Below are 12,902 nucleotides of genomic sequence, written 5' to 3' on the forward strand. Positions count from 1 at the left end.
CTTAATCATCAGAAAATTTGGATGATGTAACTTCCTGTTGGACATGTTATGTAGAACATTCCAAATATTTCCATAGTATTTGGAGAATACTGTGTGACAAGACTAAAATGTAAAATTTCATATAACCTATACTCACAGAAAAGGATGTTTCAAGCACGAAATGTTAAATGGATAAAATGCAAAGAAATAATTTTTTTAAAAAGCATTTTAATTATTAAATTTCAAGGGCAAAATGCAAAAATATTTTTATGGAATAAACACACATGGGTTGTTGTTAAGGGCACTTTAGCGGTTTTTAAAATTTCTTTTACCTTTATGTACATATTATGTAAATGTAATACGAGTGCTACACAAAAGGCCTCCTGATCATGGAATCACCCCTCCAAAAGGATAAGTGAAAAGATCATTGCTATGGTAACAGAAGTAAGCACTCAAGAGGTCATGGCACCAACTTTGACCCTCCACCTGTTGTATCCCCCCCCAAAAAAAAGCTTAATCCAAAGTTTGAAAACTGCCTGACTTAACCTGCCACCTACAATCATGTAGAACCTTACTCAGACTGCAGCGTGGCTTTTCAGTTTTATTTTTATTTGAAGCATTTCATGTTCAATGACAATCACTCATTGAAGCTAACTCTTCTAACAAACGGCCAGGTAGACATTTGAAGCAATACACCATTTATACAATGTCATATCAAATGTTACCCCACACAAATGTAACAAATATCTGATGTGTATGTACAAACTCTGACCTGAACCCCATGTAGGAGCTTGAGGACGTGTTCGAATAGCAGCTGGTCTTCGTGTACATGGATGACTGAACCCACTGCTGCACTCCTGTGCAGTTCTGCATGTGAGAAGAAAGTAAACCATGACATTGCCTCCGTTCTATGTGGTTTCAATGCTATTTATTGAAAGAATTTGAGTCCCCTTTTCCTTCTATCAGAATAAATGGTCGTGCATTGATCCTTCATTTTTTTCCCCAGAGGGTTTTCTTTTCAACTGTGGTGGTTGAAGTCTAAATGTTCCTAATTGGTTTTGCATACATGTAGGGTTATATAGTCAACTTTAAAATAAATAAATAAATAAATAAATAAATAGATAGATAAATAAATAAATGATCAGTGATATGCAATTACTTATGTTTAACCTGGTTAGAACAGGAAGCTTAGGAGGGAATACTTACAATTTTAGTCTATTCTCAGTATCATTTAGTTGATTATTTAGCATGTGTATACAGGGACAGAATTTAGCTGGTTTCTAAAATACTGAACACAGTATTATGGTCTAATAAAGGGGTATTATAAAGAAATACTCTTCCTTACAAAGTTTCAGATAAGCATCTAACGACTTATGTTGGTGCCAGCATGTTCCCACTGTTGAGTGCCACATTCTACTTTCATCGTAAACTTTTAACAAATCACGTCACTAATTAGTCCGGAGTGGGTCTATAAAAGTCTGTGAAAAAAGAAAAAGAAAAAAACTCTTCCCTTTCCCTATGAGGATCCTTCAGGAGGTTCAGGTCGCAACGAGCTGCAAGAGGATCTGCTCCAGAAGCCGTGATGGTTCACGTTTAAAGACCCTGGACTACGTAGACTTCATCCCGTACGTCGATTGGTTTGGCTACGGTATTTTTGACGGCTCAGTTCAATCTGGGAACTACTTTGCTGGGTCTACATCCAGAATGCGGTCTATCCGCTAATGACCCTAGTCTAACAGATTATACTTGAAAGGAACTTAGGTTTGTGTGAGCTCAATACTTGCAAGTAATTGCTTAGTGTTTAGAGGATAGGGGGAAAAAATATATTGATTGATATTGATGCGTTGCTGCACTTTACATGTACAGCTGTCGAGGTATTGTGGAAAAAAATAGCAGTTCCATGTATCGGATTACACGGAAATAGCCCTACAAAAACCTACAGAGAAAATTCAAGGTGAATACGCTAGAGGTTCGTGCCCTTATTCTGCAAAAACAACAGCAGGCTCCTCGCACCCGTAATATTCACTCAGTGTGAGTGGATCAAAATGGAAGTGAGTCACAGTGGCCTATAGGCACTAACACGGGGATTTTATATAATGCTCAGAACAGCTAAAATGTCTGCTCCTACCAGCATCAGCAACAACAAAACAGGGTCTAAAAATGGAGAGCTGTGGGAACGAAAGAGGCTGCCAGCGCCTCCGGAATAAATGTTTCCCCAAATAACGTCTTCCAAATTAACCTGGAGCTTGAACATGGCATGCTAATTAGCCTTTGCTATGGCTATTTCATAACCGTCTTCAATGCTCCCCTCTGTCCATTGTCCAATTTTTCTGTCAAGCCTATAAAAAGCAAAACAACAACAAAAAAAAAAAAAAAAACACACACGACCAGGAGATTTGGTTTGGTTGGGAGATGTTTTATATAAATAATAATTAAAAAATATTTATTGGAAAAAAAATTGAACAAAACAAAAGCCTAGTGTAAAACAAAACAAAACAAAACTAACCAAACCTTCCTGCACTGAGCAGGCATCGATACATTTGCCTGTACAGATCAGATCATACCCCTTTTTGCCCCCAAAAGCTCTTCACAGCATGCAGTTTTTATTCTTATGGGTATAATTTTATCTTCAGCATTCTCACCATGGCTTCTATATAATAACTGATATCTTTTGTCCTTGATGCCATTCTTTTACATAAACTCCATGTGCACCTTAAACTGCATTTAATTACTGTAAAATTAAAAGATCACCTAAAGAACTAAACATTGAGGTCAGATTTCATGGACTACAAGAGCCCGGCACGAGGGGGGTAGGGGGTGACACAAAACCGGCCACACGCCTTTGGGTAGAGATCTGGGATAAAATGGGGGGTTTGCAGCATGGTGGGGGGGGGGAGAGAGAGAGAGAGAACGAGGGTGAGTTCAACAGAATGAATCTAAGAACGCCTCACAGAGAGACACAGAGAGCGAGAGGAAAATATGTAACCAGGGAAGGGGGGAAAAAAACAGGAGTTTCCTCCCTTATACAGCATCCCCAAATCAGTCAGTCCTTTCCAGGGAAAGACCACGAAAAGAGTCACACATCCACACTTCCTGCCATCGTTTCCGTTAGGGCTCATAGTCCATGGTGAAGTGTGGGTCAGCAACTGTGGCATGTTTTCATGGCTGGGAATCCAAAACAGAGGACGGGAAAAATAACAAACCTGTACAACAGAGACAACGGATTAATGACACATTCTGGATACAGCAAACACATTCTGTGATCAATTCTCCAGGCCACTAAAGAAATATTCAGGAAACAAAACATTTTGCTATATAGCTTTAGACACACTGAAATGTTATGTTTTTGATGCTACAAGGTATTCCGTCAGCGTAGAGGTGTGGCCATCGACACACTGAAACGTTAGTGACGCAAAAAACAAAATCTGGTGCTGATAAATTCTGTAGAAACTCTGCAGCTCTATTGGACATGATATAACTATGACGCAACCATAATTTGAAAGGCGATAGGTTGGAACATCATGCCATCCGTTGATTTTTTTTTTTTACGTGTAGATTCTTTAAATACCATAACGATTTACATTTCCCAAACACAGTTCATGTCCAAGCCTCACCCTTGCCTCAGTGGATTATCTCAACTGGATACTGTAGCTTTGTACCGAAGAACTGCTGCTGTAATAAGAAAGATTGTCCTGTACTCATCCCAGGAGTCTTATTCACAATCTGCTCATGCTGAACATCCGGTGAGACTTTCTAGCATACACTGGTGGAAGAGTAATGCTTTTTAATTGGACTATCTGGTGTGACCCAAAAGAGAAGGGGTTCCCTTGTGAGTCCGGCTCCTCTCAAGGTTTCTTCCTCAGAGTCATGCCTCATGCCACCTCAGAGTCCCCCGTATCTCGATCTGCTCGGACTGGCTTCCTCACACACAAAGACATCTTCATTTCTGTAAAGCTGCTGTGAGATGTTATCTATTGCTAAAACACTAAACAAATAAAAGCGAATTAAATTAAAACCAAACGACTAAAGGAGTTTTCTGTTTGTCCCCCTCCGTCTGTAATGGCATTGACGTTAAAAATCAAGCTCTGGCATGGTGCAGCACTTTTCCTTGACGAAACAAATTGGCTAATGACAAGGCATGCATCCAAGCAGTGGCTCTCAGACAGATTTACATAAGCATTGGAAGACCATGATTAATCGTGCCTTGATAAACAGTGTTGTATGAACAGTGTCGTACTTTTTGCGTTTGTGTACAGTGTTAATTTAGGGCACAAAAACAAATGTGGTATTTATTTTCATTTCTTCAATTCATGAGTGATGCATTAATAGTAAAAATCTTTTTATTTTTATTTTTTATAAATCAAATCATACAGGCTTAACTTGGCTACAGGAGCCCTTTTGTATGCTGCTTGGAAATCTGCTCCACCCTGGCCAACTCGGTATGGTGCATCAATATGAAAACATTTTTAAACATTATATTTAGCCTCCCATTCGAGATGCAGGACTCAAAAGTGATAAATCCCCGCGCTTTTGTCCTCTTTCTGTCTCTCTCTCACTCCCACTCCCAGCACTGTTTATCGCCAAGTGAAGGGTCTGAGTCATAATCAGCAACCGCGTAAAGCTTTAATGCTCTGCCTGTCTGTAGTGTGTGTGTGTGAGGAATCAGAACATCATCGTCAACTCCCCCCCCAATATCCCCCCACCTAAAGAAGAAACCCCAGGGAAAGTCGGGAGGGGCGAGGCTGAATTGACAGATGGAGAAAGAGATATGACAAAACAAAAAGATGGGTATAAGAAGGCGGGAGGGAGGGGAAAAAAGAAGGAGGGTGGAGTATGAAGAGAGGGAGTGAGTCATCACGACGCACTGCTGTAGCTTGTCAATGCGAGAATCGGCATGACACACTCTGCTTCTCATTTAAGCCTGAGCGACTCTCTCTCCCTTCCACCCTCCCTCCTTTGGCTTGCTTGTCATTTAGTAAATCTTTAACACTCCGTACACTTGCTTCAGCTCTCGCTACTCTTGCTTGCTTATCAGTATACACATGCACGTGCATTTACGCTAGCACCCCAAACGCAAAAGGCTAGTTTTATGAGAAAGGATATGCAGTGTGAGCAGGCGAGTGTTACAGCAGGATGTTCACCACCTCCACACCAGAAAGCTGGAGTTCAGACACAAATATTTTATTTATTTATTTTTTTAAGTGAGTCACTATAGACTGACTAGCCTCCTTAAAAATTAATGCAAGTTTAAATCAAACTTCTCCAGATGTGAGATGGTCATTTCAATAGCGTTATCCACACACACACACACACACACATATATGCTATGGGGGACTACCAGAAACATCACTCCAAAAGCATATACTCTGCACTGTTTTAAATAAATAAATAAATAAATAAATAAATATCCAGTATTTCCTTTCCACGGCTGTCCAGGGGGGGATATATAGAGTGATGGATTACGGCAGTCAGAAGAGAAAAAGATGTCAAATTTACCATCACCCCTCGCAGCAGTGTTTTTTTGTAATTTTATGCCAGTGTAATGTAACAAGTAGTGTTATAAAGTGTACATACGTTTTTGTAAAGAAGAATTTTTTTTTTTTTTTTAAACTTTGCTATTTTGTAATATTTTTATAGCACTGAAAAATACTTAATAAATTTTTTATCAAGGGACACAAATAGTAGTAATATATTTCTGACTTAATTCACTTGTGTGTTAGACTTTGTGGCTTTTATTTTGATGGAAATCCACAGGAAGACCTCAGTTTAGTTGACATACTGTTTATTATTTTTTTTAAAAATAATAATTTTATATATATATCTATCACTTCTCATTACCAATCAGGTAAAATGCTGTAAACCTCTGCCTACAAAAATTTGAGATTACTCAAACGTAAAGCCAAAGCAAATCTGGCATGTGTTGTGTATAAACGCAGGTTATAAATGACTCAAACTCACAGCACAGAAAGAGATGAAGTTGTGGTGGAGTGGCATTTCCTGTTGTTTTTAAAGACCTATGAAACATGAATTTAAGACGTTTCAAGGCCTTATTTTTACATTAAGGAATATAAGACATTTTAAATCACCCGTGGAAACCGTGACTATAGTCTGATTTTTTTACTCCATAATTTGACCAACTTCTTTAACTATAGTTTGTTAGATATCTAGTATAATCCAGTGAGCGAATGACTGCAGAGAAAATTGGCAGTCTATCTAATGATCCTTTAAGCAATTTTATACAACATAAGCACAACCTTGTTAAATTGAATGAAACTTTTAAACGGATGCATGCACATGAATTGCTTTGCCTCGCTCTTAAACTGGGGTTTGTTGCAGGAAAAAGCAGCAAATCTCAGCATTTTATTAGATAAACGAAAAGCCAAACAAACAAACAAGCAAGCAAGCACCTAAAGAACTTTATTCTAATATATTCTGTGTGATTAAAAAAAAACCTCCAAAATTTATGCAGGTCAAAGAGCAAACTCCACCTCTGCGCTCACCTGTACAGAGAGAGAGAGAGGCAGGTGGGCAGGGCAGAGGAGAGGGGGCGTGGTCATTGCTGTTTGCAGGTGGAGAGTTTGCGGATCTTGCTGGCTGTGGACATGCCCTTGCGCGAGGGGTTTGACGAGGAGCTGGAGCGCCGGTCTGATTTGGGTTTCAGTGCTGCCGGTTCTGTCCCGTTTACACAAACCGGCTTCACCGCGGCACGGCTCCGCACCGCACCACACTCTTCCTCCTCTTCCTCCTCCTCTTCCACCTGCCCTGTAGACCAACACGCAGATGCAGAAAACTAGTCATTAAACCCTTTTCAATAATGAAAAGTGGAGTCAGACTAATAGTACAAAGAACTATTTTTTGTTTAACCAAATCACCTTAGATCTTGTGTGTGTCTGTGTGCGCGCGTGTTTACCTGGCACTGTGAAATCCTGAGTATAGATAATGTCATCCTCGGCGTCAAACATCTCGTCGTCCTCGTCCTCTTCACCGTAACCATGGAGATCCTCCAGGTAGGGCACCACCGTCATGCTCCTCCAAATGTCACGGGTCTCAGCGCTGGGTGGGATAGGCACAGGTGGCTCTGAAGGTGGGTGTTTCTTCCTCACCCAACTACACCCAAAGAAAAGAGAACAGGTTAGCACAAGGAACTGATGAAGATTTTCTGATTTTCCACTTTCCTCATGCATGTGCATGAGGCAGGTAATCAGCATTCCTAGGCCAAAAGTGCCTCATTAGAGGTTCTCAAACTTAGCCCTTGATTACCTGCCTCGTGTCTATATTCCAACATAGTTTTTCACAACCATTATCCGGCTCTTCTTAGTCTTGGGAGTATGAGCAAATTGTCTGTATGCGGGGTAATCAAGGGTTGAGCGGAGAACCTCTAATGAGGCAGGCAATCAGTATTCCTAGGCCAAAGGTGCCTCATTAGAGACGCTCAATTCAGCCTTTGATTACCTCACACATGGACAATTTGCTCATACTCGAAGACTAAGGAGAACGGATAACGTGCGTCAAAGACATGTTGGAACAGATGGTTGTAAATGTAGAATTTAATTTGGGGCAAAATGCAAAACGATTGCTAGAGTAGATCAAATGTTTAGCAAAACCATTTTATTAACTTTATCTCAGAACATACAACACTCTGGTAACAAAAACTATTATAATTGGTGAGGTGTGAAAACAGAAAACGGGTAGAGCTTACTACATCTTCGGTGAAATTAAGAGCACAAAAAATTATTATTATTATTATTATTATTATTATTATTATATTAATCATCAAAGTCAGCAGCAATTTCGGTCCTAAGACCTGATTCGAATTCTCTCACTCCATTTGTTTCTCGTTCTCTATTTAAACCCGTTTCCCCTTTTCTTCTCACAGTCTCTCGGTTCCCTAGCTCCGTCGCTCGTTCTCTCGCTTCTGTTAAAAGATGTTTGAAGGTCAATCAGCACTGCAGAACGCGAAGGCTGTTGTTAACAATCATGGAAATCGCAGCTCATGACCTCATTCAGAGCAGTTGAGCTGAGCTGTCTTGCTCTCCCTCTTTCTCGCTCATCGAGATGCTTATTTTCAGATCCTCTGACCGCTCTCTCTTCTCTCCCACATCTTTTTATTTCCCTCTCACCACCTACCTCTTACTCCTTTTGCTCCATCTAAATCCCACATTTCGCCTATTTCCACACCTACGCCTCCCCTCATTTAATCTTGACCCATTTCTATTTTCTTTATTCTGATACTCTCCCACTCCGCTCTTCTACTTCAACATTGCGTAACCCACTCTCCTCCCCGGTTTCTTCTCCAACAATCATTCCTGCATAAAACTGAATGGCGTCACAGTAGGTCTGCTCTGCTCACACATAATCTAATCTGTAACTGTATTTTCCAATCCTCTGTGAGTCGACCAGACCATGGGTGTGCTACTACACACCCATCTACTTCGAACAGATCTTTTAAGTGCTCATAATGCATCAAATCATAGCCAGCTCCTTAAATGCTAGGGATGTTTGTGTGTGGGTTGGGGGGGGGTGGTTTGACGGGACTCAGAGACTCTCAGCTCTGTTGAAGTTTCAAATCGGATTGGTCAGAAGGTGTTCATTAATCCTGTATTAAAAGGAGCTCGGAACGTAATTCTATGAAAAGCGAATCACAGGTTTACGCACTCACTCTAATACATGATCATTTCCATAGCAACAGCTCATTCATAGAGACTTGTACGGCAGACGATTCATACTGTATAATCTACGCCTAATAATAACTGGATTTTTAAAAAATGTACTGTTATTTAACGAAGAAAAACATACAATGATTAATAACGCAAAGTTTTCTGTAAGGAGATGTTTCTTTAACATTTAAGGAAGGAGTCTCCAGTGTCAGCGATTTGTAACAGTTAAGTCTTCAGAATGGAGGGCCTTGAGGTTTCCACGTTAAAAAGCGTTTTTTTGTTGTTGTCGTCATTGTCAGAGGTGAGAGGAATAACTGTTTATAGCTGTCATGAACCTGTTATGCAGGTGTTAAACGAAACGGCAAACAGAAAGATTGTCATCCTTTAATTAATAAAAATGTAATCACTGGCAAATTGCTGTGGTATAAGAGGAATAAATCCAAAAATAATGACATGCAAAGTATCATTTAGCCACAATGGCTTGAATGGGAACAAAAATATATTATTTATTTTTTATTCATTATTTATATTTTTGTTTTGAAATATTTTGATAAAATTATATAAAATTATTTCCAACAACGCTAATAGTAAAATATCAGGCCTAGTGTTTATCATGAATAAAATGATGTTTGTAAGACAGCGAGTAATTACACTGAATGTTGGATGTAAAAATGAATACACTGAAAAGTTGAATAGCAGTGCATTGAAATTCTATTTATTACTCCATCGTGGCACCCAGGATTAAAAACCAAATCATGAGGACTGTAGAGGATCCTACTCCTATTAAACACAGATTCAGAGAACGTGCCATTTTTCATCATTTTACTTGTTGACTTACTTGTGCTGCCTAATTTGCTGTATTGAGAATCTCTTTACAGGATCGTATTCGAGCATTCCTGCAAAAATAAGCAAACAGAGTGAGAGTGTTTTCTTCAATAGCTTTATGGGCAAGAAGAATGTAACCGGAGACACAGCTGTAGACACTCAGATTCATTATTAGACAAATCACCACTTGACCATGAGCTAGCCTCTGCAGCTACAGACCAGCCTCGAGGGCACAAGTCAGAGCTATCCACAAACACAGTGTGGGTGGGAACGTGAAAGCCAAAGACAGTAACAAGGGATGACACACTGAACAGAGAGAAGAAAAAAAAAAAAAAAAAGATCACTGGACAGAGCTTGTCTAAATTATTAAAAGGTCAGAACATTATATGTTAGTAAAATGTAACTACTGGTGTGAGGGAGACAAAGATGGAAAGAGACACAGAGAAAGAGAGATAGAGAGACACCTGGAGACAGACAGAGAAAGCGCACGATGGAGAGATAGGCAGGAAGAGAAAGAGAGAGAGACTAAGAGCGAGACAAAGAGATGGAGAAAGATGGAGAGATGGAGACAGATGGAGAGAGAGAGACAGGCAGAGAAAGAGACAGGCAGAGAGACACAGAGCACACACATCAGGCAGAGAGAGAGAGAGAGAGAGACTCAATCAGATGGAGAGAAAGAAGGGGGGGGGGGGGGGGGGTGAAGGACACCTTCAGGGCTACACTCTTAATATAGAGCTGCCAAGGAAATCTGTTAGAGTTAACACACAGAACATGTGTAGTGTGTGTATGAGAGAGAGAGAGGATGGGTAAGGGTGTTGTGAGAGACAAATAGACGAGTCTACGATGCTACGACGTACGGATGAGGGATGTCGGCATTTTTAAGCGACACACCTCTTTAAACTCATTTCCCAAAAGGTGCACATTTCAGCTTTCAGTATTCACGCTGACGTGTTTTGAGATTTCAGCATTAGTGTTCCCTCTCCTCGGAGCCAAACATCAACCAGCGTTGAGAAGAGCATCCACAGGAAATACTTACAGGCTCACTTATGACTCAGAAGGAGAAAATACTCAAACTGAGATGTGATGGCAGAGCACCATCTGCTGCCCAAATCAATGAAACGCAGCTCTCGACAAAACAACCTGACCTTTCAAAACTTACTCGCTGGATTAATTGCGACTCTCTACTGAAAGAAACCACAGACAAGTAAACCTATTCTGTGCCTATGTTCACATAACCGGGAAGTAGGTTAAGAGCTGATAGGAAAAAGGTGTGTACCTCTCAACAGGTCGGTCAGCTGTGGCCCACAATCCTCTGGGATAGTGTAATCTCCCTTTCCAATGTTCTCAAAGAGCTTATAGATGTTATCCCCCTCGAATGGATACAGGCTCGTCGTTATGTTGTATCTGTAAAGGAGGAGCAAAAAGATTACTGCTATAGACTCAAGTGGACCGTCTTCTTTCTTTCTTTTTTTTTTTTAACCAAACTGTCATATTAGTTTAAACACCAGTCATAAAAGCTTTTCATGCCTGCATGTTGATATCTACAGATCCTGATTTACTGACTGATGAACCCATTTGAGAATATTGATCGAGGAACAATTTTAGCATTAGACGATCAATGCCGGCTGTTCGTGCGTCACTTACAGTGTAACCCCTGCGGACCAGATGTCCACTTTAAACCCTGAAAAGGTGTCCAAGCCATTGGCGATCTCAGGTGGCTGGAAAGCCGGCGAGCCCTGACTCGTTCGACATGTGTCATCCTCCGCAAACGGGTGAAGAGCCTGGAGCAGGAGGTCAGAGATCAAGAAAAAAAAAAATAAACACACACACACACACACACATTCAGCCTAGAGAAGTAACAATGCAAACATGACGTTAGTAGCAAATCCTCAGATGGAAATGACTCATACTAGAGTTAAGGATTTTCGGAGGGCTTTTGGAAGCGTAGCCTGTAATTAGCAGTAAACGAACACTCTACTGGTCTCACACACATTTGGTCAAATGTCAGCTCTTAAGCTCCTGGGGTTTTAACAATCATCATTTGGCTCTGTGACTCAAAAGGTCACGCTGTTGTCAGGGACTCTAGCGTATGACGCAGGTCGCAGGCTAGAATCACACGAATCGCTACCATAACCACTGGTTTCATCTTTAATTTAACGTTTAGGGTTCATAGAGACGCTCGAGGAGGAACGTGTTCACATTTTTAAACTTTTAGTCTCACTACTTCTGATGCATGTTTTATATGTAATCCACTTTTAAACAACTTCGGAGCGGACGTTTTTTTTTTTTTAGGTCGCAGCATGAGTTATGTTATGTGACGAGTTTATTTATTTATTGTTTTATAAATCTCTTGACCAATCACGTTGCAAGCTAGCATGCAGCAAAGAAAAACATCCATGGAGGACAAAAAAAACTACAAAAACAACAAATAACAGTCTATTTTGGGACATTCATCGCTATACAATGTAGCATCTCACCTCTCTCTCACACACACACGGTGAATCTTTAATTCACCTTCGTTACGGATAATCTAGATAGGAAGCCAGACTAGTCAGTCATCTGAAACGAGCTAGGACATGTAATAGCATTGTGATGGTTATAGTTTGTACACCCCCTCAGCACATTTACTGATGAGGGGGAAAAAAACTATTAAAAAAATAAATAAATAAAAATAAAAACTGTGTGAAAGCACTCGAAGATTTGCAAATGCAAAACTCAGTCATTATCGATGCATATTAAATTGTCTTTCGAGCGCTTTTTAAGCCCTACTCAATGAAATAAGCTGTTCATGTTTTTCCTGTATTTAACCTACTTGAATTCAGATTTCTTTTTTTTTCTTCTTTTTTTTGAGTTTTCACTCTGTGCAAAAGGCACGGTAATAAAGCAAACAGAGTTCATCTCACCTCTGCAACGCCCAAGTCGGAGATCTTTAAAGCGCCATCCGTGGTCAGCAGCAAATTCCCTGGTTTAATGTCTTTGTGAACAATTCCCTGGCTGTGCAAATATTCAAGGCCATCCAAAAGTTGGCAAAAGTACCTGAGACGGGGGGGAAGAAGAAAAAAAAATCAAATCAAAAAAAAAAAAAGAAAAAAAAAAAAAAAAAAAAAAGTTGCATTGAACGTTTCCTCTTCTAGATTCCAGTGTCGAGAGTCAAGCTAACGGTAGGATGTGCGCTCTCCTGTATATGGTGTGGATAACAACAATTTACAAAAAGAAATAAATCAAATACCACTAAATGTTCGGTCTGTAACGTCATGCTGAAGGTTTATTCTGAAGCAAATGGGTAGCTTAATTATCTGGAATAAAAACAGGGAGTCTCACCCGTGAGCTTGAAATACTGGAAACCTTTTCTCTGGAACACTGTCCAACATTTCCTGCATGCCACAAACGCAGTACTCCATTACCATATACGTATCAGAACAGTCAAGGAAAAATAAATAA

General features: G+C 40.1%; 1 protein-coding gene across 4 annotated transcripts in view; it reads right to left on the reverse strand.

The window, feature by feature from the left end:
• stk11 (serine/threonine kinase 11) overlaps window positions 1–12,902 on the reverse strand; it is a 175,184-nt gene that overhangs the window by 150,162 nt on the left and 12,120 nt on the right. For 2 of the 4 annotated variants that reach the window (XM_053688577.1, XM_053688576.1), the window contains exons 4-10: window positions 12,783–12,872; window positions 12,365–12,497; window positions 11,106–11,242; window positions 10,738–10,865; window positions 9,475–9,532; window positions 6,890–7,086; window positions 6,717–6,741 (exon numbers count right to left, since the gene is read on the reverse strand). In XM_053688577.1, the coding sequence (XP_053544552.1) occupies window positions 6,717–6,741; window positions 6,890–7,086; window positions 9,475–9,532; window positions 10,738–10,865; window positions 11,106–11,242; window positions 12,365–12,497; window positions 12,783–12,872 (768 nt within the window). Of the gene's footprint in view, window positions 1–2,361; window positions 3,189–6,479; window positions 6,742–6,889; window positions 7,087–9,474; window positions 9,533–10,737; window positions 10,866–11,105; window positions 11,243–12,364; window positions 12,498–12,782; window positions 12,873–12,902 lie in introns of those variants that run through there. The other 2 variants (XR_001815839.3, XM_053688578.1) reach the window with 2 other exon arrangements.

Source organism: Ictalurus punctatus, chromosome 20 (genome assembly GCF_001660625.3).
Source record: "Ictalurus punctatus breed USDA103 chromosome 20, Coco_2.0, whole genome shotgun sequence".
NCBI classification, from domain to species: Eukaryota; Metazoa; Chordata; class Actinopteri; order Siluriformes; family Ictaluridae; genus Ictalurus; species Ictalurus punctatus.